At 34.7% G+C, this 26,474-nt stretch overlaps 1 protein-coding gene across 3 annotated transcripts in view; it reads left to right on the plus strand.

Annotated features, from left to right (window-relative positions):
- The window catches only part of Grid2 (glutamate ionotropic receptor delta type subunit 2), a 1,371,796-nt gene that overhangs the window by 1,024,759 nt on the left and 320,563 nt on the right, over positions 1 to 26,474 (plus strand). For all 3 annotated transcript variants that reach the window (XM_063247280.1, XM_063247281.1, XM_063247279.1), the window contains exon 11: positions 6,149 to 6,461. In XM_063247280.1, coding sequence (XP_063103350.1) covers positions 6,149 to 6,461 — 313 coding nt within the window. The remainder of the gene's footprint in view (positions 1 to 6,148; positions 6,462 to 26,474) is intronic.

Consider the following 26,474-nt stretch of genomic DNA (forward strand, 5'->3'; position numbering starts at 1 on the left):
AGATCTAGAAAACAGAAGGTGACATGATAGATGACAGATAAAGATTCAGAATGTTACAGACAGATATGTAGATGCGAATGATGAAGTTAAAGGCAGGCAAATAATGAAGTCCAATTTTTTTTCAGAACCAATTGATAGGGCTTATGAGAAGTTTTTTGAGAGTTTTGCTTTAAGTATTTTCTGAGTTTTGTTTGACCTGAAGTTTAGTATGAGGCCCTGTTTTAATTCAACTGATAAAAATGACACAGGCTCTGACTTCATTTTTTAAAAATCACGTTATCTGTATTGACTAGGGAGTCATTGATGACTAAAATTATGCTCGTAGGAGGGATGACCAGTCTTTTGAGGGGCAGGGAAATCTTATCTTGGAAAAGTGACTAAACAAACATATTTTTTTGGTTCTGAAAAATATTCTCAACTAAAAGATAAGATAATGTTCTTTAAGTATCTGACAATGTTATAAGACTGATCTATTTAGATTTAAAATACTACGTATAGATGACAAAACTAAGATAATTAATAGGAGACACAAGAAAACTCATTTGTTATAAAATCAAAATAGTGTTTATCTTGAAAAGAAACAATTAGACTTGTGCTGTGTACTCCCCAAAGAGTTTGGGTCTTAGCTATTTGCAAGTTTTTCTTTAGAACATAACCTCCATCATTTGGTAAAAACTATCCTCCTCAATTTTCTTTTTTGTTTTGGTGGGAGCCCCAAGCTGAGAGTGTTGTTTTGCTGTCCTTGCTGCTGATTGGCTTCTGCCCTGTACTCCATCTCTGGAGATGCACCAGCATCTGCATCATAACAGGATGCTGTTCCTATGTGGCTATGTCAAGTGTTCTCAGATTTGTTCTTTTTAAAACCATAAGATCCCTAAGAATCCTCCAAAGCACCCCACACCTTCTAAGGCTTTATTAATACAGAATTAAATTAAATTAAATTAAATTAAATTAAATTAAATTAAATTACACTGGGAGACATAGAATATTTAGGATATAAATTATAAAAATTGGCATTTATAGCCCTTTTTCAGACCATACCTTAATTCACAATTTGTGGGTGTTGTCAGAACATATCCTCTGTGAATTGCATATACCAGATAAAGTAATGTAGGCACTAATAATATATAATTTTGTTAAGGCCACAAGCCCAGCCTACCTGCAACTTATAGTCTAGTATGAGTCAGACACTACTAAAAGCATCATATAAATATATAAAATTTCTGCTCTCACAACTGCTAAAAAAATCAAGGATGTGAGCTTTTGTTAGTACAATAATTGTAATTGTTGGAATTAGTGATAATATTTATAATAATCATTCGAATAAATAGAAATTATGTTCATATGTAATATATAATTATACATAAAGTATATAATCATGTTGAGTATAATTAAATACTTATAGCTATAATATAAATAATTATGGTTCTAATCAAAGATTACATAGATGGTTTCCCTGAACAGTTGGTTATTGAGCTGGTATGTGAATTTGAATAAGTGTTTCCTTGAAGAATTTTCAGGAGGGTCAAACCAGATCATAGGAACAGCAGGTACAATGATTATGCATCAGAAAGAAGTGCCAGGAAGGAAATGGTGTATATTACAGTGTGCTGGAGATAGTATGCCCAAAGGTAATAGGCCACAGTAAAGATTTTAATATTTTCCCAAGTAACAATGTAAATCCCCTGAAAATCTTTACAGTATGGCAGGACCAGACCAGATTTGCTTCACAGAAAGATTACTCTGGCTGAAATAGAGATTGGAGAGAAATAAAGATAGAATCTGGGTAGACCATTAGCAGCTAGAACCTACAAAAACAATGAAAACTGGTAGAACAGAGAATAAACTATGAAAATAGTTTATTTCAGTTTAAACTATGAAAACAGAGAACTACTATGAAAATAGTAGAACAGAGAATAAACACCAGAGTTTTAAGAAGGTAAAACCAATAACGACTAATTAGAGAGGGTCATAAAGCTGGGGAAGATGTGGTCACTCACTGTTTTGACTTGTGTGAGAAGATGCTGTATTTGTGTAGTTTGATAAAGCACGTTTTCTGATTCTGGTATGCCATAATGCAAGGTGATGATTTATCCTTAAGAAAATGATGTTGCAAGTAGACCAGAATTTAGGAATTTCCCTACAAAATATGACAATTTCCAATTTATAGCCATTTAAATGTAAGCCATCTACCTATTAGCAACATTTTAATGAAAATTAATATTAAGTCAACATGTTTTTAGCAAATTCTGCTTTTGCTAATTTTCTGCCTTTGATTATGTTACTAAATGTTTTAGGTTATTCGTGTATCAAGTAGTATCCCACCTAAAGACTCCAATAAATAAATTCAGCAAAATAGCAAGATACAAAACCAGTTTACAAACTCAATAGCATTCCTATACACCAACCTTGAGTCAATCAAAAAGGAAATCAGAAAGCAATCCAATTCACAGTGATGCCAACAAAAATTAGAAGCCTAAGAATTAACCTAATCAAGGAGATGAACGACCTCTAAATGAACACTATAGTATTCTGAAAAATGAAATTAAAGAGACTATCAAGAAAAGTAAATACATCCCCTATTCCTGGATAGGAAGAAGCAATATTATTAAAAAATGTCACATTACCAAAATGCTATATAGATTTAAAGCAATCCCAATCAAAATAGCAACAGCATTATTCATAGAAATAAAAAAGAAATGCTAATAATAATAATATGACACCAGAAGAGACCCAGAAGAGCAAAAACAATCCTGGACAACAAGAAGAAAGCAGGAGGCATCACAATCCTAGGTTTCATATTCTATTACAAAGCTACAGAGAATAAAAATAGCATTGTACTGGCACACACAAAAACCAGACACGTGGATAAAGGGAGCAGAACAGAGCATGTGCAAAGATCTGCAGGCATACCTAGAAACCTGATCTTTGACATGGGGGCCAAATACACATGCTAGGGGAAAGATAAACTCTTTAAGAAACAGTTCTGGGAAAATACTATTCATGTGCTAAAGAACAAACCTATATTCATACTTTGCAAACCATATCAAAACGAATTAAAGGTATATACATAAATGTTGGAAGAAAAAATTGGCAAGACTAATAAAGACATGGGCATAAGCAAATATTTTTTTCACAGAACCCTAATTGCCCAAGAAATAGCATCAATAGTTACCAAACAGAACTAAATAAGTTTAAAAGCTTCTGCCTGGAAAAAGAAACTACAAACAGAAGGATAAGACATACTACAGGAATGGAAAACTTTTTCCAAGCTACTCTCTAGGTAGAAAATTGATATCTAGAATGTCAGTCATTTAAAACGTTATCTAGAATATTAATTATTTTAAAGAAATAAAAAATTGTATTTCTAAAACAAGTGACCCAAGGAAAAATGGGCCATTGAAATGAGAGAACACTTTTCAGGGAAAAATTGGAATGACAGATGGATACATGAATAGGTACTTGGCACATTCAGCCATTAGAGAAACGCAAATCAAAAAAACAGTGCTTTATCTTACTCCAGAAAGAATGGCTATCATCATAAACTCAAAAACAGCAGTCATCATGAGGTTGTGAGGAAATTGGAACCCTTTTACCTTGTTGAGGGGAATATAAACTGGTGTGTCCACTATGGAAATGAGTATAGAGATTACTTAGAAATTTAAAAACAGATTTCCTCTGACCCAACTCTACTTCCTCTGGATATTCCCCTGACAGAGTTAAAGATGTCATATTACAATTAAACATGTATACCCATATTTACATCAGTGCAACTCATCATTGCTAAATCTTGGAACCAGCCCACGTGCTCACCGACAGATGAATAAATGAAGCAAATGTGGTACTTATACCCAATAGAGAACTAGTCAGTTATAACTAAGGATGAGACTAGGAAAAATGGATGCATCTTGAGACCATTATGCTAAGTGAAAATACATCAGGTACAGAATGGTAAATATTGCATAGTTTCTCTTAAATGAGAAACTCAAAGATTAAATAATCTGAACGTCAAATAAAAGGTAGATAATAGCAAACAAAGGGATAGACTTTGTGGAGGTGGGAATTGGATCTGGAGATGGAGATGAAGGGAGAAAGATGAGGAAAAGGGGAAATAAACTAAATAGGATGCAGTATGGGTATACAGCAGTTCCCAATGAGGACTGTATTTATTATGTATCACAAACATATACTAATAAAACAGGGAAGGACAAAAAGTAAATTACTGATCCATATGAGATTACTGTCTCAAAAGAGTAAATGCATGTTCTGCGAGTGTAATTGAATCTTAAGGAGTAATTTACTCATATTTGTGATAAAGAAAATGAGTCAACTCACAATAATGTTATTGAACAGTTACATTCATTTCACAAATAAATACACTGAAGCTCAGAAGAGACAGGGCAGAGAGCTAAGAATTCAGGTTCAACGTAAAAGGACTAAATTCTCAATACGACTTATAAAAAAATATGAGCTTAAAAGCAATCAAAATGATTCTCTTCAAGTCTTTTTTATAGAGTATGAAGTGTAATTCTTTCAATTAATAACTTTAAACTTATTGTAGTTCATACAATAATATAGGCCTGTAGCCATATAGATGGTATAATTTTTAAAAAGCAAAATTTAAGACAGTCTGTAAAGAAATCACCCTAAAATGAGTTACTCTAGCTCCCTCCATTATGGGTATTTTGGACAAAGCATGCCATTGTGTAATGCGGTTAAAATGCTTATGAGCCCAAATTTTGATGTAGAAAAAATGTAGTGTTAATACTGATTTCCTTGCTGATTAACTGAGAACTAAACAATAAACTTCATGTTTTAGTCTCTTCACTTAGGAAATAGAGGGAGAAATAAAATTCATAACTCACTGTAAGGATTAAGTGAAGTAATTATATAAATTCGGAGCACTAGCCCGATAAACAAAAAGATACAGGCTTAACTTCTGTGTGCACACACACCACACACTGAATTTTGCCCAGAACATTTTTAAAGCATTATTACTTTAGAGATTAGATCTATCCATCTAAGCTGGTTTATATTCTCCGGGCATGTTATTTTTCATGGCTTTTTTTTCCTTTGATATTCAAAAGCTATAAAATAAATTTCTATCCTTTTTCCTAAAACAATAATAGAAAATAACTAGAAAATGTTCAACATAACATGTACTAGTGTTTGTATTTCTCTGGAAGAAACTTCCATCAGGTTTAATCACAGCTATAGATCATGATTTCAAATAAGATGCATCTCTTAGATATTTAAATATGCGTCCACACATCATAGAATTTAAGTGTTCATCCTTCATTCTGTGCTCATTATGATTCTGTGATATGTATTAAAATAAAGTATGCCATGGGTATGAGTAGTATCACTGAGAATCTAAAGAGACACACACTGAGAAAAGAAGTTTCAACAAAAAGAAAAGTTCTTTTCTTCATAGTGACTTATTCTTCATTAAAATGGATCTGAAATTTATACATCGGAATCATGGTAGAGACCTCTGGCCTATGACATTACACACTAACAAACTCTAATATATTTAGAGCCTAATGATGTAATTTTTTCTGCGGAGAAAGTTTAACCAATAGTAAAGCAACATGTCAAAGTTTTCAAATTCTTAATGAAATTTTCAAACACTAATACTTTTAAAGTTATGAATATCTTAGGATCAGGGGAGTGTCAATGATGAAGCCCTTGCCTAATATGTGAGAGGTATGCCCAGACTGGATCCCAACACCACAAAAACAAAACAAAAATAGAAAAACATGTAGAATAACATTTTCATAGGCAAACTTTTCAAGGTTGTCCTTTGCTACTATGTTGACAATGGCTATGGTAAAACTACTTAAAAGAAGAAGACAGTTTTTGTTCATGTGTTGTCTGTATCTGAGGCATGGTTCACTGATTTCACATGTACTGGGATCATGAACAAGGAGATTAATTTGACTCGGCAAGACAAGATTCTCAGTAAAAAATGCAAAATTCACACATAACTCTTCTATAAGAAATCTCTGTAGTATTTTCAGTTTATATAAAAAGACTTAGGATATTGTCTGAAACATCTATTTTATTTTTACTCCAGGAAAGACGAAGTGTCACAAATCAAACTGTTTTTCACACTATTAATATATTCCTTTCTCTTTAAATTTCTCAGAGAGCCGATATTGGGATTTCTGCATTAACCATCACTCCAGATCGAGAGAACGTGGTGGACTTTACAACACGTTACATGGACTATTCGGTGGGGGTACTCCTTCGAAGGGCAGAGAAGACAATGGATATGTTTGCCTGCCTCGCACCCTTTGATCTCTCTCTGTGGGCCTGCATTGCTGGCACAGTCCTTTTGGTGGGTCTACTGGTCTACCTCTTGAACTGGTTGAATCCCCCACGATTACAAATGGGATCGATGACATCTACTACACTCTACAACTCCATGTGGTTTGTGTATGGATCCTTTGTACAACAAGGTAAGGAGGAAAACTACATTTTAATGCAAAAAGAGACTATGATATTTCAAACTCCATGCATTTAGTTAAGATAGATCTGTCTGATACCAATAAGCATTCTGAAAGATCTTCATAGCAAAGCTCAGAAAAGGACATTTCCTACTTTCTATTAGTAGATCTCCAACACAGCAGATTTCCAGCAGTAATGGTTGTCTTTTGATGTAAGTTCAGTTTCATTAACAAAAGCAAACTTGATTGTCAGAAATAAGTTTCATAAGACACTGCAAAATCTGATTTTCTCCCCCAAACTCTGATTCTTGGAAGAAATAGCTGTATTACAGTGAAACTACTATTAAAAAGACTACTGTTTAATTATTTACATATATAAGAGAAATTAGTACTTGTTCTTTGTTCAGAGACATTATTTCATATATTAGATTCATTACCACTGAAAAGATTTTGATTAAGACTGATAAAAAACTTATGTTTTATCTTTAATATATAATCTTTAGTAATAATTTAATGTGTAATCTCATTCTAAAAAATGCCTTTTGTTTGTTATTCAATATCTAATCTGCCTTGTTTTTGGAACCTGTATGGTTAATTCTCACCATTTCAGACTCGAATAAGATATTTTATACTCTTTATATGAGACTTTGTAGTCACTCATTCTTCATTGAAATGGATCTGAAGTTTGTACATCAGAATCATCATTAAAGGGTGTAATAGTGTGGGATTTGATAGACCATTGCAAACTCAGCCTATGTATTGAACAGAGAAATTTCAATACATATATATGACACTTTTGCCTCAGTGTTTACAATTCTCAATGACATTTAATTTTTCTTTTGCAATTCTCAATTGCTATTGGGCTACCCAGTAAACTTTGTTTATTCTATCTTATTTCAGTAATCAAGCTTTTGTCTTTATTCTCCACTTCCTCATTTCTAATCTATCCCTTAAAACTTTATAAGCATTCAGGCAGCAGACTAAGGTTAATGGTGGCTATTTTTGTCACAGACATTTTCAGTCCATTGATTAACACTATTAAATAAATAAATAAAGCGTGCTAAGTAGAACTTTGCTAAGCTTTATTCACAATGGTAAGCATGAGACTTCACCATCATTAAGCCATAAGACTAATGGGAGATAGACATGTAAGCAATGAATTACAGTTATGAGTAGATGAAAATAAACACAAGCTGTCAAGCAATCATGGAGGTAGAAAAGCTCAATATATTTTAGTGGCAAAGAAACTTCTGGGACTTACTGCTATGTAAACAGAGACAGATTTTGCTACTCACATAGTAACTTGTTAAAGAAAAAGAATGGAGACATAAATAACTGAGGTAGAATTTTAGATCAGAAAGTAAGAGATAAATTAGAATAACTATGTGAAGAAGCTGAGGTTAAAGATATATTTATTATTAGAAGTTCAGACTTAAATATGTGAAAATCCTTTTTAGAAGTATTCAGGCAAGACATCTTCAATGTTTTACTATTGTAATATGCTGGCTATAGTGTGGCAAATAGATTGAATAAAGGCAATGTGGAAAGTGAGACAAGTTAGAAGACTGTCATAATAACTGAGCCAAGTATGATATAGTATGGTAGAATTGGGAGTCAAGAGGCTATTGATAGGCGGAACCAAGAGTACTTGAATAACTATAAGTACTACAGTGCAGGGATTGGTAGTGAAAAGAAAAAAAGAGACAAAGTTTTACCCTATGTTTCTGGATTTGAAAATTACGTATATTAAATGTTGATTTCTTGAAGTATAAAAAAGGCAGAAAGAGTAAATATAATACAGAAGACCATACATTTGTTTTGGTGCATATTAAGTTTGAGGTATTTATGAAACATCCCAGATGGTATTTCTAATGCCTGGTTAATAGACTGATATTATTTGTTAGAAGTACATAAGATATATCTGAGCTAAATATATATCAAGGTACATAAGAAATAAGTAAATCCTAGAGTTCCAGAAGATGGTGGATCAGTAAGCAGCAAAATAGGGAGCCTCTGAGAGAAACACCTCAGATGCCAGAAGAAAACATCCTGGAGAAGATCAGATGGAGGGAGATGAATCCTCTCAACCCAGGAAGAAATTAAAGGGAAAGAACAAAAAAGAAAGAAAGAAACAAAAATCATGGACCGAAGGCTGTAGACAGACCCGCTCTCACCAGAGCCGATCCTATTGAGTACAAAATGCTGCTGGAATCCAGAGACACACAGTCGCAGTGAAGTTGGAGGTTGGCAAGACTGAGAGCCTTGGTAAGAGGAAGCAGTTATGGAGGGGAGCCACTGAATGGAGAGCAGCACTTGGCTCGGAGATCTGGCTCAGAGGTTCATACCGGAGTATGTGGAAATCAGTCCTTCTGCAGGAATGGGTGAGGGGCTGGGTGCCATTTTGGAGTCAAGCAGGGTACACTTGGAACCACAACTGCAGCAGCTTCAGTCAGCCACCTCTAGTACAGAGCAGATTGGTGAGAACTGTTTGGACTGAGTCCTGCTTTTGTGCCCAATCCAATAGCAAAAGACGAGGTCTCCCTGAAACTATACCTAACTGGCCCTGTCCGTGAGGTACACAATAACATGGTGAAGACTTCCAGAGCTTGCCCAGCTCAGAAGGGGAGGTCCAGCCTGTCCTGCTCCTACTTGTACTTCAGTGGCCATCAGCAGACTGGGGAGGGCAGCAATCCTTAGCCAGCATGCTTCAGAGTAATTGTGGCCAATACAGGAAGTGCCAGGGACCTCCATTATCCACTCATCTGGAGGAAAACAGAAACATGACAAGAGGAAAAAACAAAAGGAAACCTCCAGCCCCCAACACAAACACTACTGGCCCAGAGGAGGTAAACCCAGAAGAAATCGGGAGTTGCACCCTGTGTTGTCTGTAAAAGCAGCAAAATAAAGAATTACCTTTGTGACATTATAAAAGAACTAAAGACAGAAATTCTAATACAAGTAAATGAAACTATAAGAAAAATAATAAAAGAAATGCTAAGTACATCTCAAGAAGACACAGATAAAAGAATGGAGGGACATAGAAAAAGGAGAAAAACCTTTGATGAAGAATATTTTAAAAATCTAGAATGCATGAAATAGATTCAAAGAGACTACCAGGAAATTAAAATTGCCATTGACAGCTGGCAAAACTACTTGGAAGAAACTAGACTATCAAACCTTGAAGACAAGTTTACAATGTGTGATTGTGAAAGGAAAGATCTCTTAAAATAACAAGGAACCAGGAATTAACAATACAAAGGATAGAAGATGATGAGAGGATCTGTAACTTAAGAATAAAAAAATGTGAGTGAAGAACACAATACATTTGAAACAACACAAATAAAATACAAAGGCTATTTACAAAAATAATTAAAGAAAACTTCCCAAGCATAGGAAAAGGAAATGTTGTCTAGCTATATGAGGCACATAGAACTCCAGCCAGCTATAACCAAAATAGATCTATACCCAGACATATAATAATCAAGATCCCAGAAATTCAACACAAGAACAGAATATTAAAAGCTGTCAGAGAAAAGAAACATCACCTATAAAGAAAAACCCATCAGAATCATGACAGACTTCTTGACACAAACAAAAACAAGAAGAGCTTGGAGCAAAGTATTTCAGCCCTGAAAGAAAATAATCTCCAACCCAGAATGATATACCCTGCAAAACTATCTCTCAAAATTAATGGAGAAACAAGCTGCTTCCATGACAAACAGGAACTGAAGGAATTCGTGACCATCAATCCAACCCTACAGAAAATACTGAAGATCGTTCTAGAGAGAGAGAAAAAACGACTATGGTTTCAAGAACAGTGACAAAGGAGGCTCACTGAATGAAGCACACAGTAGAATGAAGGGAAAAAAGTAAACAACCAACAGCAGAAAAATAGCATGGCAGAGATGAGGCAGAGAAGATTGGCCATAATTGCTAACAAGGACAGCCTCGATACACTAATAAAAAAGAAATAGACAGAGGGAATCAGAAGATAGGGTCCATCAAGATGCTCTATATAAGAAACATATTTAACCTGGAAGAAGGTTTATGGACTGAAAGTCAAAGGTGAAAAAAATAATGCTCAATGTGACAGGGAACCAGAAAAAAGTAGGGGTAGCTTGCCCATCAGCTGCAGATTGGTTTGAAAGACATAACACTTTTATACAATGGAGAATTACTCAACTATAAGGAAGGAAAACCTTGAGGCTCTTGTAAGTAAATGGATACAACTTGAGACCAAGCTCGGGGGTAAAAAAGTTCAGAACCACTTAGGTAAGTAGTGGGCTGCTTTCCTAATCTAAAAACTAAAGGAATTAGTGGGATACAAAATGTACAGTGTACCCTGGGAAAGTGAAAGGGGAGTAATTGTCTAAATAAGGAAGGCAGAGGACATTGTTAATCTTGTATCATAATTAGAAGCCCATATTGCTTTCATCGCTCTGGTTAGTTTGGTTATATTCTCTTCCAGTTTGTCTACTTGTATTAGATTTGAAGGCATAGACAGCTATTCCAAAGATAATAGGATATATTATGATAACCATTTTTAATTTCCTATTAACTTAATCTGAGACCCCAATTGCTTTCACTGTCTTATTTGGACTGATTTTATTTGCATTTGTCTTATTAGATGACCATCTTGTCTTGACTGGTTTTATTCAAATCTGTTATGTTTGATAGTATCAAATCTGAGAGTACAGGCAACTACTCTGAAGACAATAAGATTCACAATTATACTCATTCTGGTTTGACCATTACCTCCTTTTGAAGCCCTATAATGTCCCCAATATTTGCTTTTTATTGATTTTGTTCTGTACTGCTATGCTCAATTTTACTGTGTCTGATGATATGGGCAATTCTACTGAAGATAACAAGAGGCATCATGGTAACCATTGTAGATCACCTTGTATTGTGGTTTTAAATTATGTACTATGTCCATCCTTTTGTTTTGAATGACCCCATTTTGTTTTTTCTTATTTTTTTCTCATTTGGTTTTATTCTTTTCAAAATAAAAAAAGAAAGAAATAATCTATGGAGGTTAGATCATTTGGAATAGATGTTGCTAGCTCTGAGCTCCTCACCAAGGACCACTGATACGCAAAAGGTCAATGACAGAGCCCTAAGGAAAGCAAAGGATAAAGGAACCCTCCAGGGTGACCAAAGGATGTAAGAAAAAGTGAGAGAATGTGATGGTGGAATAGGTAGCATACACAGACAGTACTTAAAGATTGAGGGTTTGGTTGGCTGTTTTGATTACATCAAAGATCCAAGTATAATTAAGGCTTGAACACTGTTCATTAGGTTCAGCAACAGACTGGTCACTGGAACACAGACTCTTTGTTCCATGCTGTCAGAGGCTTCTTCTGGACAACTCAAGCTGGAGGCTGGGTGCCTCTGATGGGACAAGTACTTCAGTCTCATCTGGGGTCTCTCTTTCCAGGATGCTGCCAGTATTCTCATAGCAGAGCAGTTCATTTCTCCAAAGAAGGAAATCACAAAAAGAGAATAATTTTGTCTAGGTTAGTTGCAAGGAACAGCCTGAATATGTTGGCCTCATTGACTTTTATGAAAATTAAAATGGATAAAAATATGATTATAAAAATTATAAATTATATAATTATAAAAATTGTAATATTTAAGATATTTATAAATTTTACTAAATAAAAAACAGTAAGACTCAAATGTGGATAGTTAAACACAGAATAGGACAAAGCAATGATTTCTTGAATGCCAGTAGCTTTATTTTTTATTACTATATATTTGCAATAAATATATTCATTCTAGGGGATAGGTACTTATAAATACTGCATCTTGATCCTTTTTACTTTCCCAGTGCTTTGAGCTTATTGGCAAGATGACCACTAGTATGTTAGACTCTGGGTTACATGGAGTCATAGAAAAAGAAAGATCAATAACGAGAATGTAACAGAGAGCACTTGATTAGTAGGAGGAGATAGTAGCAATCTGGCTCAGTGACGTTAAAGAACAAGAGGGGACATACAGGTATGAGTGAATTTCAGTGTGAAGTATGCATAAAACTGAAGATCCAAGCCTAATTTTTTTAAAGTAATGCAGTGGAGGAAAAGTTACAGATGTGTGCATTCAGATTCCTGAAGTAAAGAGTTTATAAAGGTCTTCAAAGCTTATCAAGGAACTGAGAGATTAGAGGGTAAGAGGGAACATCTGTGTTGACTGCTGGATTAGACTACAGAGGAAGAAACTGAGCCATGTACCAGGTAATGGCCAATAAATGAAGAAGGATAACTCATCTACTGTTTGATATGAGCAGTAAGTAGTAAGGAAAGGCCCTACAACCAGCTGTAATTACCCAGCTCCATCTCACTTCTTCTCATCCTATTCAACTTAGCTATAGTTTCAATAACTACCAATATGCTTGTAACTCACAATTCTATATCATATTTTTCAGCTTCAAGTTTGTATTTGTTTGTGTATCTAAACTTCTCTGTGGATATACCTGTCATGTGGCGAATTTCACTATAACAAAAGTTGAATCCATCTTACACTTATAACCTCTTTAGCCCCTCACATTCTTATTCCTGCGGATTCAAAACCAATCACCTAGACATATAGCAGGTGCTCTGGAAATGCTTTCAGTCTTTTCTTTTCCTCTCATTCAACCATAATCTACTCTTGTCAATTTTACCTCCTAAAAATATGTAGGAGTTGAACTCTCTTCTAGTCTATAGAGATATTGGGCGTAGCTTGTTACCCAGCTGAGAATGACCTCACCTGTGACCTGAAGTACTGGACGCTCATAAGATTTTGGTTTTCTAATTGGCCCTGCCATTTCTGGGATACAAATACACGCACATATATACAAGTTATCACTGCCTTGAAGAGGTCACAGTGTAATTTCCATCCTTCAAGTATTTCCTTGACTCCTCCATACTCTGTTTATACAGTCCAGGCTCTTCATAGGATAAAGACTATTCCATCTTCTCTCCCCTCCAATGCAAAATTCACATTTTTTAAAAATTTTTATTTTAAAGAGAATAAACCAACCAAAACAAGACAGAACAAAGCAATCAAAACAAAGCAGTGTAAGTGACACACGACTTCAAAACAATAGGAAATCAACAATGGTAGCCATAATGCCTCTCATGTTGTTTTCGAAATAGCTACCCATACCTTTAGACATAATAAAAATCAAATGAAACAGAATAAAATAGAACAAATAAAAACCAAACAATGAATGCAATAAGTGACTTTAAAACAAGATAATAGTAAATCCAAAATGGCTACTACAATATAGCTTGTTATCTTTGAAATAGCTGCCCATACCATCAGTTACAATAAAATCAAACGAGAAAAAATAGAATAAAAACCCCAAAAAACAAAACAATGAAAATGATATAGGACTTCAAAATAAGATAATAGGGAATTAACACAATGGTAACACCTTGCAAGGGAGATTCTTCCATAGATGCTATACTATATATTGTTGTTCTTTAAATAGATGATCAGACTGCTGGCTTTAGCCCTGCAAAGTTAGTGAAACACTAAACACTACAAGCATTAAGTTGTATTTTACCTCAGTAGCTATCATCGCAGCCTGTGTTTCTCCACATCAGCTCATGGCTTTGGGGAGAAGGGGATGGGACTTGGCTTTTCTTGTCTCCCAGCCTGTGTGCTGGAAGGGGCTGGCGTCTGGCTCACCCACCAGCCATCCATACATGGCACTGACTTGAAGGGCTGAATTCTCATTTCTTAACACTAATGCCTCATAGGACTATTTAGTGACTGTAAACAGTCTTAATCCCTTATGCTTAAGACAAGACTGTTTCCTGCCTTTCTGCCTTGCTCCTGCCTTTCTAAAACCTAGAAACACAGCAAGTAGTTTTGAAATATGTTTATTATAAACCTACTTAATTTCTGCTCTTGCCTTCTACATTTTGTACAGTGAGTTCCTATTCATCCTCAGTGTTCATTTTGATCTCACTCTTTCAAGGCACCTTTTCTGGGGTAGAGGATTATCCACTCTTCTGGCCAGGATATATTTTTCATTAGCATAGTGCAATCGTTTTTTTTTTTTTTTCTCTTGTATTCATGTGAGTTTTTAAAATACAATATAATTTTCTGCTCAGGTGTATAGGACTTTTGTGTACCATTCACTCTCTTGTGCATATTAGCTTTTTATTTATTGAATAAATGTTGAACATGTTCCTAATCAAACATGGAGTTAACTGCAATGAAGTGCTTATTAGATTGAAACATAAAATTAAAATTTTTAAAAAGATCATCCCTGATGATCTGAAACTCACTCATCCAAAAAGGGAGTTATTAGTAATATCCTTTCTGCATATATTTTTTAAGAATGTAAGAAAAGAAACACATAAATAAGATCTTTATTAGCTGAATAATTATATTAGAGGATGTTGACAATCATATGGATACAGTTGTTCCTCCAGGGGACCAAATTTCAGTAAGCTTTGGAGCATACTCCCCCAAAAGATGAATAGAATCACTCATTTATTTAAAGCACTTTTCTAGTTCTATAAAGATGCAGCACATATCAACAATTATAAGCATCTTTATACCTCAACTACTCCCTTAAATGACTTGCATATTGATTGTACATTTATGCAAATTCATCTTGATAGCTAATGTGGAATTGCACATGAATACTTTATCTTCGAGAAGCTATTCTTCCCCTTGAAAACAATAAAACGGTGAATTCATTGAAAGATGCTGAGAGCATCTTTATGTACTGATTAAAACTAAATTAAGAAAAAGATTCATAAACCCTATGAAAAAAAGAATCAATCAATGACAGTGTCCATGCATAGGTAACAAGGTTAGAGTTAGTGAGGCTTTCCAATAAAAATGTTGTCTCTTAAGAGTAAGTACAGCTATTATTTCAGAATTATAATCTTATTGAGCCACTCTATTAGATGGAATAGGGATAAAGAGACATTTTATACGTTATCAGATGGATTTCTGTAAAAGAGTTCAGGGACAGCTCAAAGCAGAAAAATATTAAGTAGATGTGAGTTGTTTACTAATCCTGCCTTTTAAAAAAACAGTTACTTCAAAATGTTCTGGGAAAGCAGCTCAGGGAATTCAACTGTGCAAAACCAGTATGGTCCATTATAGAGATGAATTCAGTACATCTGTTTAGCTGGAACATTAGAGCTTGTGAATTAGGTTGTTAAATGCACAAATGAGAGACCAATTTTATACAAGATTTGTTGTCATTTTTATTTTCTCCCTTGCCTGCATGTCTCCTTGCATCTCCTTGAAATTAGCATATCTTTAAAAAACCAAAATTAGAGTTTTGAAGATATCTTATGTTTAACTATTTTTTGGCAGTGATGCAATGGAGTTACTAGGCCATAAATTTGTCCTCTATGACTGATTTATCAGCAAACATTTAATAAGTACCAATAGTGTTCCAGGAACAATAGCACTAAAAGGGAAACAAGGAGTAATTATGATAAATGGCTTAATAAATAAATATATCTTCTGCATACTATGCATCATGAGTGGCACAAATCTTTGTTTAAAGTAATAAGAAAAACACAGCCCTTCTACCATGTTCTACACTGTGTCAATAAGTTTTAGACAAATTAGGGGGAAAATAAACCATCTTTAGTGAGAAGTGTAGATATAATTGTTCAAAAGTTTAAAGAAGGAAAGTTCTTTTGGTAGTTTTCTTCACATTAGATAGTCCTAAAGATGCTGGTGATGAATAAAAAAAGGCCTTTTGGAGTAGTAAAAATGCTAAAAATAACCTGCTACTGCTGCACAAAAGTTAATACAGAAGGAAGCCCATTGACTTTGAAATCCCAGGATAATTTTTGGAAAACAGTAAAGTTCCCACTGCCTGATAGATTACACTGTCACAGAGACCCACAACTTTCTCATTTCCACAAAAACGAAGAGGCTTTCCTGTGTACTGAATTAGGCAACAGAAGAAATTGGTGATGAGGGAGAATCACTCTCCTTAAGACCTTGCATAGGAGAATAACTCAAAAAGATTTCCAGGGCAGATATCAAATACATGAAATTTATCAGTGCCTTACTCATAAAGCCCAAAGGATTCAAGTCTCAGAATGGAGTAACTAACCCCATGCCTTTGTAATGTTTCTGATATTTCACATTCAATTTGAATATAAAGAAAGTGATATTGGCTAGCTCTGTTGTTTACTGACACTAATAAACACAAGGAAAGTGGGAATAATTACCAGTGACAGGGTAACGGGACTCTAGGGACAGGTTTCTTTCTACTCTCTCTTCTTACAGGTACTAAGTCAAAAAGACTCTCTGTGACTTTTATTTAGGTTGAAACAACTCTGTTGTTGTTAATTGTGATCGACAGTCCTTTACAGAGGCAGTGCCAAGCACTCTTAGGGCTGTCACATTCACTTGAGAGTTTCCCCGTACTGATTTTATACATGACAAGGTGCTCATTTTCTTTCCTTTCATCAGCAGAATTCTCCACCACTAAAGAAAAATAGTGCTGAGCTGAGAGCTCAAATTCTACAAATAATGAGTGATGAGTGATTTGTGTAACTAGAAAATAATGCCATGATATTAAGATGTGAATTCATTGGTTTACATTTCCCATGGAACTGTAATGAGCAGCCAGTTACTCCATGTCTGCAATAGGCTCCTGAAAAACCAGGTCTTCTAATTTGAGCCCGAAAATCCTTTCCTATGGGCGCTTTTGCAAGACTAAAACAAATCACAGACATAAGGCACATATCAGATTTTGGCTTATAAGCAAGGGCTGATGGAAATAATGTTTTCTGGATTCCTTCAATCTACCTATGACTATATGCCATAACTAAAAGTACTATTTTATTATGTAACAAGACAAAAGGTTGGTTTTCTGAGAGACAATAGAAAATTAAAAGATGATTTTTCAGAGAAGTGAGACTTCTAAAAGTCTAAATTTAGTGGAGGAATAAAAGGTGTTACAACCCTATAAAACACCATCATCTGACATCTGAGTTATACTCATAATTTTTACAGTACCATATCACGGTTCCTCTCTGTTTAAGTAATAAGGATAGAAATGGACATCGCCAAAGATAAATTCATTCTAAAAGTGATTTAGGATTGATCTAAATTAAAATATTTAGCTCTAGGGACTGCAGGTAATGGTAGAGAATGTCAGTTTAGAATATAAATTTGGAAATTCAGTTTCTGTTTGCATGACCAAATCTGAATTCATTCTCTTCCTTTATCTATGAATACATAATTAAAAATTTCATAATGACAGCTGCATTTCTAAATGTATGGGAAACTGACCACAGCCTTCAAAAATTAAAACATGTTTTGAAAATGAACATTTAGTATTCAAACTAGCTCTGAAAAACATCCTTACAAGCCAATTCCAAAGTATGTAATACTATATTTAGAATTCTTGTCTCTACCTCACAAAATTGGTAAGTAATAATGTCCTTGTATAGTTAAATACATTTGAATGTGGCATAAATTTTGGTTGATTTTTTTATAATTACAAATCAAAAAACTTCTGAAATGTAATAGAAGATACAAATTTCCACTGCGTGTCTCATTATATATATCCTTATTTGCAAACCATATTTCTCATGAGAGTTTGTGTGCATGTGTGCATGTATGTGTGTGTGGGGGGGTGAGTGTGTGTGTGTGCCAAATTATAACAAAAGATCAAGGCATGACCTCTGTTACTATACTGTGGACATATAAAATTGATCTCTGATTTGCGGTCATGGCCAAAATTTATAGGGTCTCTCTATATTTACAACTTTGTCTTTTAGACTCTAAATTAACAATCCATTAGGGACCGCTTCACAGTTTGTTCTCTCTGCTTCAGTGGTTTTCTAGCATTTAATGTTTATATCCATTGTTTAAAATCAACTTTAGCATGTCCTAAAAGAATTTCTTTTGCTTTTACTGTTTTAAATTCTTTACTCTGAGGTGAACATCTGCTTGGATAGTAAGCAAGAATTATTTACCTAGTCTTAAAGATAACTAGAATAACATAGTGTGCATCTTCATGGAACTCAGAAGGTCCAAGTGACACAAGCTTGTGAATGTTGAGTGTCATCGTAGAATCATAATTATCATACTTAAGAAAGCACAAGACACGATGGTCATTGAATGTATAGATATACTACTCTATGTGCATTTGGATCGGATACATACCAGGTCATGATCTATCAGATAACTTCACATTTGAGTCAATATTTTACTCAGTGACTATGGAAGAAATGAATTGTTCAATGAACTCACACAGTCTTGTTCCCTGATCAACAAAACATAGTGTCAAACTATGTTAAATTTTTCTTTGAGGCATAAAATTTTGTGATTTCATGCTACAAATATCAAAGTAAACAATTATTAAATATCTTTGTTTGCTTGAGAGAGTATTCAGTTGTAAACCCATTTGTTTTTACATCTTACTGTGACATTGAACTAGTTTCCTAATCTCTGTGTGCCTTAGTTACCCAAATAACAATCACATACTTCATCATGTTTTTATTAAAAACTTAGAAGAGCTTGTGAATATATAAAACTTTTAGAAATGCAATTATGGCACAAAATGCAGGAATGCACCACGTGAGCTATGAAAACAGTTTCCCCAAAACCATTAAAATTCGAGAATAACATTCTGCATTCACTTTGGAAGCAGGATCCTACAGAATATTATAGAAGTTGATCTTGGATTAAGATGATCTTTGAAGTTTAATTTTCACAATCTAAAAATAAATTGAATTATGTTATTAAAAATATTTAAAAGGAATAAAAGACTTTTTAATGTTTTTCTAAAAAATTGTTATAGAGGAATTTTGGCTGAGAACAATTATAATGTTCCTAAATTAGTAATTATTCATTTCTTAAAATTTTTTGATAAGTCTATATTTTAAATGACAGCAAGTCTAATTTTGTTGAATTTCAGCTTTTGAAATAACAAGGTTTCACATAAATAAATTATCTTCCAAGCCAGGAAGAGTTGTTAATGGAGTCCTATTCTAATGTAGATCCTTACACTCTGGTTTCTCTTCAGATCACATAAATCTTTTGCTTTTTACTAACCTAGATCCTCTATAATGTATTACAGGCTCTTTCTTTCAGAATACAAAAGTGATCTTGCCAGATCAGCAGGGGCTGTCTGCAAGCATCAGGTTTCAGCACGAATGTTGCACTGTTCAGAGGGTTAGGGCCACTAGGTCCCCATCCTCTGCTGTACACCACTACCCAAGGCATGCTTTAATCCGCGGGAAATGCATTGCCCGAATGGGGTGCTGCTTAATAAATCACTCCATCTTGTTTATCTTTCTCTTGACATATATCTAGCAGCAGGAACCATTATCCTGTAACAATATTAAGTTCTATTGACATTTTCTACGCCATTGCCTAGAATTTTTGCATTGGGAATAAACTTCCTTTATTTAATGCTACATCAGACAGTGTTAAATTTCTTATGCATGTATTGTCTTAAGAGATTTTGAATTAAAGGAAATGTGTTGGTTGCTTTTCTAGAAGACCAGTTTACACTGCTAAGCAAACAACACTTCGTATTTACAGTATCATATTCCATCATTGTTATATATATTCATTAAACATCTTAATGAATGCATGAGAGGCCAAGAATATATGCCTGAATTCCTCACTAATGCATAGCACTTTCATTAATTCAGTAAAATTCATGTGCACTTTCATAAATTGAGAAACATTTCTTCACAGTTCAAACATGTTTCATGTATATTAGGACTGTTTTGCATCCAGCTAAAGATCATTCATTTATTCAATATTTATTGGTCACTTTTCATGTGCCAGGCACTGTTCAAAACCTGCGGTGACAATCATGAGAAAAACAATGCCTTCTGCCCTGGTGGAGCTCGTGTGCCATGGAAGTGAGACTAATAGTAAACAATAAGCACAATATGTACATATGTACAGACCTTGGAATTTAAGCGCTGTATAAATACAGACCTAAATGAGGAGAATGAAAGTATGGGTGGAATAGTTGTAGTTTTCCAATGTTGACATAGGTTTCTTTGAGAATTTGATATTTAATAAAATTCTGAAAACTAGGATGGAAACACTGTTTAGGTGTCCAAGTGCAAGGAACCATAAATACAAATGAGCTGATAAAGGAGGCCAGAGAGGGCCGGGGATTTAGCTCAACTGCATAAGCACCTGTCATGCAAGTGTGCGGTCATAAGTTTGATCCCCAATACCCCACCCCCCAAAAAAGAGAGAGATTGAGAGAAGAGATCAGAAAAGTAGCTCAGTAGGTTCAGGGAAGTCCTGGCACTCAGGGAGTCTTGGGCTTTGTGAGTGTTAGCTTTCACCCTGAGAGAAGTGGGGAGCTACAGATGTCTTTTAAGGAGAGGACTGAGAGGCCAAAAATTCAGATAAATACAGTTGTTATTGAAGACATTCAGTGACAAACCTTTCCATTTCTGTTCTGTTTTTAAATCCTTCAGCATATTTGGGGATTTAATACTTATTCTTTAAAATGTAAATTTGCATCTAAGTAAGTTATGGGTTTTTTTTATACACACACGATTACTGATCTGTTGATATAAATACATGTTAGTTAAAGAATATATTCATCAACTCCTTTAAGATACTTAACTCCAGGATTCAACAATACTTTTTAGTCTGCAGATGGGGAAAATAAAGCTATCATTTCAGACAACATATGAAAGGTAAATCAAGAGGCACATCGTCACAAGCTTTATTTTTTGTTGGCACATATTAATTGTACAGATTCACTGTGGTATTTCCACACATGCATGGAATGTGCATTCACAGTTACTCACGCGCCTACCCTATGTCCCTCCAAACCTCAGCACCACATACACACATTTCTCAGTTCCTAGTTACAACTCTGGCTTTCAGGCTCAGCTGATTTATGTATGTGTTGCTTCCATATATGATGAAGCACAGTTAATACTTGTCTTTCTGGGTCTGGCTTATCTCACTTAACTTGATGTCTTCTAATTCCATTGCTTTGCTGCAAATTACAGGATTTTTTTTCTTTTTTTACTTTATGGGCAAATAATGTTCCTTTGTGTGTGTGTATATGTGTGTGTGTGTGTGTGTGTGTGTGTGTGTGTGTGTGTGTGTAGTGTATTTTCTTAATTTGTTCATCTCTTTGCCAGGACCTCAGTTGAGTCAATATTTTTGCTATTAAGAAGAGTGCCACAATAAACTTAAACATACAGGTATTCAAGGTGTATCTAAGATGTATGCTGACTTTATTTCCTTTTCCTTTTCCATATACCCAGGAATATGATAGCTAGATCATGTGGTTGTTTATTTTTAGATTTTTGAGGCACCTTCATATTCTGCATTTAAATATCCACTTTCCTCACTAGCATTTGCTGAGAAGATTTGTCTTTTCACTTAATGTGTGTTTGGCGACTTTGACCATGAGTGGATTGTAAATATAGCTTTTTTTTCTGGACTCTCCATTCTGTTCCATGGATCAATGTGCCTACTGTTATCCAGGCAGTATGATGCCTTGGTTATGTCATAGGTGATGTCTTGAAATCAGGTATTTTGATGTCTCTACCACTGGGCTTTTTTTTTGTGTTGTGTTGGGTTGGGTTTTTTTTTTTTTTTTTTTTTTTTTTTGTTGTTGTTGTTGTTTACAATTACTTTGAATTTTTTTTGTTGTTTTTTAGGGTTTTTTATTTGGTTTAAAATTACTTTGAATATTTAGGCTCACTTTTTCTTATAAATTTTAGGATTTTTTTTACTTATGTGAAGAATGTTATTAGTATTTTGATAGAAGTTGCATTGAATTTGTAGATTGCTTTGGGCTGTATGGACACTTTAACTAACTTACTTCTTCAAATCCACATACATGGAAGGTCTTTACATTTTTAAGATCTTAAATTTTTTTCATCAATGTTTTGAATTTTTTGTTATAGAGGACTTCCATTTATTTATTTACTTATATTTTTAGGTAATTTTTGTGTGTACGTGAGGCTATTGTGAGTAGGATTGTTTACACAGTTTTTTTTCATCAAGTTCCTTATTAGAGCACAGAAATGCTACCAAATGATTTTCATATATTAATTTTGTATCCTGCTACTTCACTGAATTTGTTTTTCAGTTCTATATCCTTTGGTTACATCTAAGTTTTTCTTATTATACGATTATATCATCTACAACCAGGGAAAATCTGACTTCCTCTTTTCTAGCTGATATGGCTTTTATTTATTTTTTTTTTGCCTGAATTGCTCTGGACAGTACATTAAATAAGAGTGTTGAGAATGGATACAGCACAGTGTTAGGTTTTATTTTTTAATCCATTTAGCCAATCTCTATCGTTAACTCAAGAATTAAGACTACTTACATTCAGACTCATTATTGAAAGCTATGAATTTTACCTGTCATTTTGTGGCTTTCCTTCTACTTGTTTTAAATATTCTTTGTTGCTTCATCTTTGTAGTATGATGATGTCTTATATTGATCCTGTTTACTTCTCATTTGCATATCTATTATCCCAGTGAAACTTATACTTTCACAGCATCATGGTAGTTATCTTTACCCTGCTTCTGGAAGTGGAAGTCCCTTAAATATCTTTTCAACTGAATTTTTATCTGGGTTAGTGCTCATGAATTCCCATCATTTCTGAGTTACATAGCCTTGTTGCATACAGTCATCTTGGTTGACAGTTATTTTCTTTCAGCCTTTGAAATATTTCTCTCCATGCCATCCTAATCTGTAGAATTTCTGTTAGGAAATCTACTGTTGGCTACTTATCTTGTACAGTTTGACTATAAAATGTTGCAGTGAAGATCTCTTCTGGAAGTCAGTGTTAACTAGAAGTTCTATTAACTTCCCTGAACATCCATGTCTTCTCCCAAATAAAGCAAGTTTTCTCTGTTAGTTCACTGAATAGCTCCTTTTTAAAAAATATACTCTTAGTCCTTAATTTCTGCCCTTTTGAATATACTGCTGATATTTGATCTCTTAATGGTGCCCCCAAATTTTTTAATGCTTTATTTGTTTTTATTTATTTTTTCTTTCTTTTTTCTTTTTGGTACCAGGGTTTGAACTCTTGACTTTGCACTTGCCAGACAAGAGTTTATACCACTGAACTAAATCCTCAGCTCCCTTTTTTTGGTTTGTGTCTAAATGCAATATTTCAACTATTATTTTGTCTGAATTATCAAATTCTTAATTTCTGAGATCTCCATAAGTCAGACAAAATATCGAGTTCTTAATTTCTAAGATATCTGATATGTCCTTTTTTACAACCTATATCTCTTGATCTCTTGGCTGAATGTCTTATTCATAGCCTGCATTGTCTTCCTAGTTTCATTTGACCATGTGTCTGTATTTCCTTAGATCTTTTTAGGCTTTTAAAAATTTTTTTCTATTGAATTCTTTATCAAGTTTTTCAATCACTTCAGTATCTTTGGAGTCGGTTATTAAATGATATTAGGAGGTGTTAGGTTAGTTTCTTTTTCATATATTTCATGTTCCTATGTTGAGTTTTGTGCATCTAATGAAATGGAAATCTCTAATCACCATTAGGAGATGGCCTTCTTAATAAGCAGCTGTCTCCTTGAAGATGTGGCTTATGCTGCACACTGCTTCTTATACAACAGTGAGCTTATTTTCAGTGTAGTACTATGTAGAGTTTAATATCTTCTTTGACTAAGATTAGTGATTTTGGCATGGTGTACAATGCTTTGGAGTCAGGAGACCCTTTGTGCCTGCAATCATAGCAGAGCGTGGACACCAGCAGGTCAGGTAAGTCTGTACAAGCAGCAGAGTGCCTGGGGTGCAGCGAGTGTGGTCCCCATTGTGGTAGGCGTGGTAGCCCCTATCAGGCATGGGACTTCTTCAGGCACTGTTGATGTTGGTTCAGGTGCCTGAATGGGTCTCTGGTATTGCGTGCTCCAGCAGTGGTCCTCCGACCACACAATGGTACAGGCTCGGGTGCCTCATGGGGCTCAGCAATAGCGAGAATCCTAAGGGCCCGTCTGTGGCACTGACTGGATTGGTGTCATTGTGACTTTACTGAGTCAGATTTGGTTTGTGAGGCAGCTGCTCACTGACCCTGTCCAGCAGAAGGTCTGCAGGGTTCCAGAGGACCTTGCAGGGAGTCTGGGTGCCTAGAGAAGCACCAGCTCCAGCGATGCATTTGTCTTCAAGATGACTTCTGGCTTCCCCATACAGTATCTTCACTAGAACCCAAGGAAAATTCCTTTTCCAAAGCTGAGCTACTGCACAGATTTGAGGTATCTGGGCTCCTAATTTGCTGGATTTTTTTTCACCTTTCCAATTGAGAAGGGAAAATCCCCTCCCTGGCTGCAGAGCTCTGGTGGTAGGTGATGGAACATTTGTTTCACTTGCTGAGCTGTCAGAGTTCTCTGGAGTTGGAAAGGTTTCCGTGGTTCTGCTGTTGAAGTCTGGCATGTTGTGATCGCTCAACTTGGTATGCAGTTGTGCTTCAGCCACTTTGGTTTTTGTGAGGCGGGGTGCAAGTGCTGGGTGCTTCTGCTCCAGCTTTGTCAGTAGAAACAGCTCCTGAGGAAGACTATTTTCTGCCAGAAAATCTTCCGCGGGTCTTTCCATAGAAAGAGCAGACAGTCACACAGTTGTACCTTAGTTCGTGAATTAAGTTCATTTTACCATTCTGGAAACGATGGTCATGTTTGTCCTCATGTGGGAAAGGTGGCTGCATTTGTGTCTGTCACCTGATGAGAGTTCACAAACAAAAGCAACAGTTTGTCAAAACTGTTAAAAAAACTTCATGAGGTAAAGTAATTAAATTGATAATTTTTCTTACTAATTTTATATATTTGAAATTTATATAAACTCCCTGTTATCCAAAAAAGATTTTAATACCTACTAACATTGAAAATAGCACAGGGTTCTTTTGCTTCCTCATGGGAAAAAAAAAATCAATAACCTTCTACTCTCAGTTTTCCTTGTCAAGACAAATTCTTTCCATTTAAAAATGTCTTGATTTGTAAATCCACAGTCATCTGGCCACAAAAGGCCATCTGGAGTATAAGATTAAGTAGACCTGATCTTTGGCTGTAGTAGGAATCTGTAAACTCAGCAATACTTCCAGAAAAGCTTCCTTCGGAAATGATGTGCAGTTCATCTGTCGGGATGCATTTAACCTCTAAGCCATGCACAAACAAGGTCAGATCTTCAGTTGACTCAAGAAATAGTGCAACTAGTCCCTTTTAGTTGCTGCAAATGTATAGATTAGCAGCTTTTCTGAAAAATGAAATATTTTGAAGTGAGTCTTTATTATTCAATCATTCAAATACAAGAAAAGGTTTGGGTTAAAAAGTGAAAATTAAAATGTTCACCCTATTGTTCATTGATTTTTTTTTTCAGAGCTAGTATTGACCCACACGCCATTCTACAAATGCTAACTTAAATTAGGTTAAGCAAGTTGGAAATTAATTTGATTGCCTGAATAACTCATTAAAAGGGATGAGCATAAAAGCCTGTTTAGTAGCACAAACATTGTTTTTATAATAATGTAAGAAATTGAAGCTGGCCACATACACCTTTAAGTTAGAATGAATAACTTTTATTCTACTAAGTTATATACAATACATAACTAACCTATGTACCAAAAGAGAATAATTTGGCTAAGGAAAAGTCATTCCTAGCACTAAAAGGCAACTTAACATGCATTCATATGCAGGAAAGCTTAGAGAGTGAATAGCAATTGAGGTCAACTTGTAAACTGGCCATGCTATTTTGTTTAATTTCAAGACTTGACTTCTATGCAATTTAAACTTCAAATCCTTGATGCTTTTGGACGTTTTGAATTGAGGCAGCATATTAACTGAGAAAATTATAAATAATTATATCACTTTATAACTAAAGTGCAGGTGTAGACAAATCTGTATACCAAACAAATATGTTCTGTTTTAAATGAGTAAACCAACACATTGTATACATTGCATGTATGGGTGTGTATCAGTGTTTATATCCATTTATTTCTTTTTTAGGGAAATGCAAAGGAAATTGAGGAATGACAAAAATCTAATAGGATAAAAATATTATTCTCGGTCTTTA

Source organism: Cavia porcellus, unplaced genomic scaffold, assembly GCF_034190915.1.
Source record: "Cavia porcellus strain 051 isolate PalLab524CR breed Dunkin Hartley unplaced genomic scaffold, mCavPor4.1 scaffold_4, whole genome shotgun sequence".
Taxonomy (NCBI): domain Eukaryota; kingdom Metazoa; phylum Chordata; class Mammalia; order Rodentia; family Caviidae; genus Cavia; species Cavia porcellus.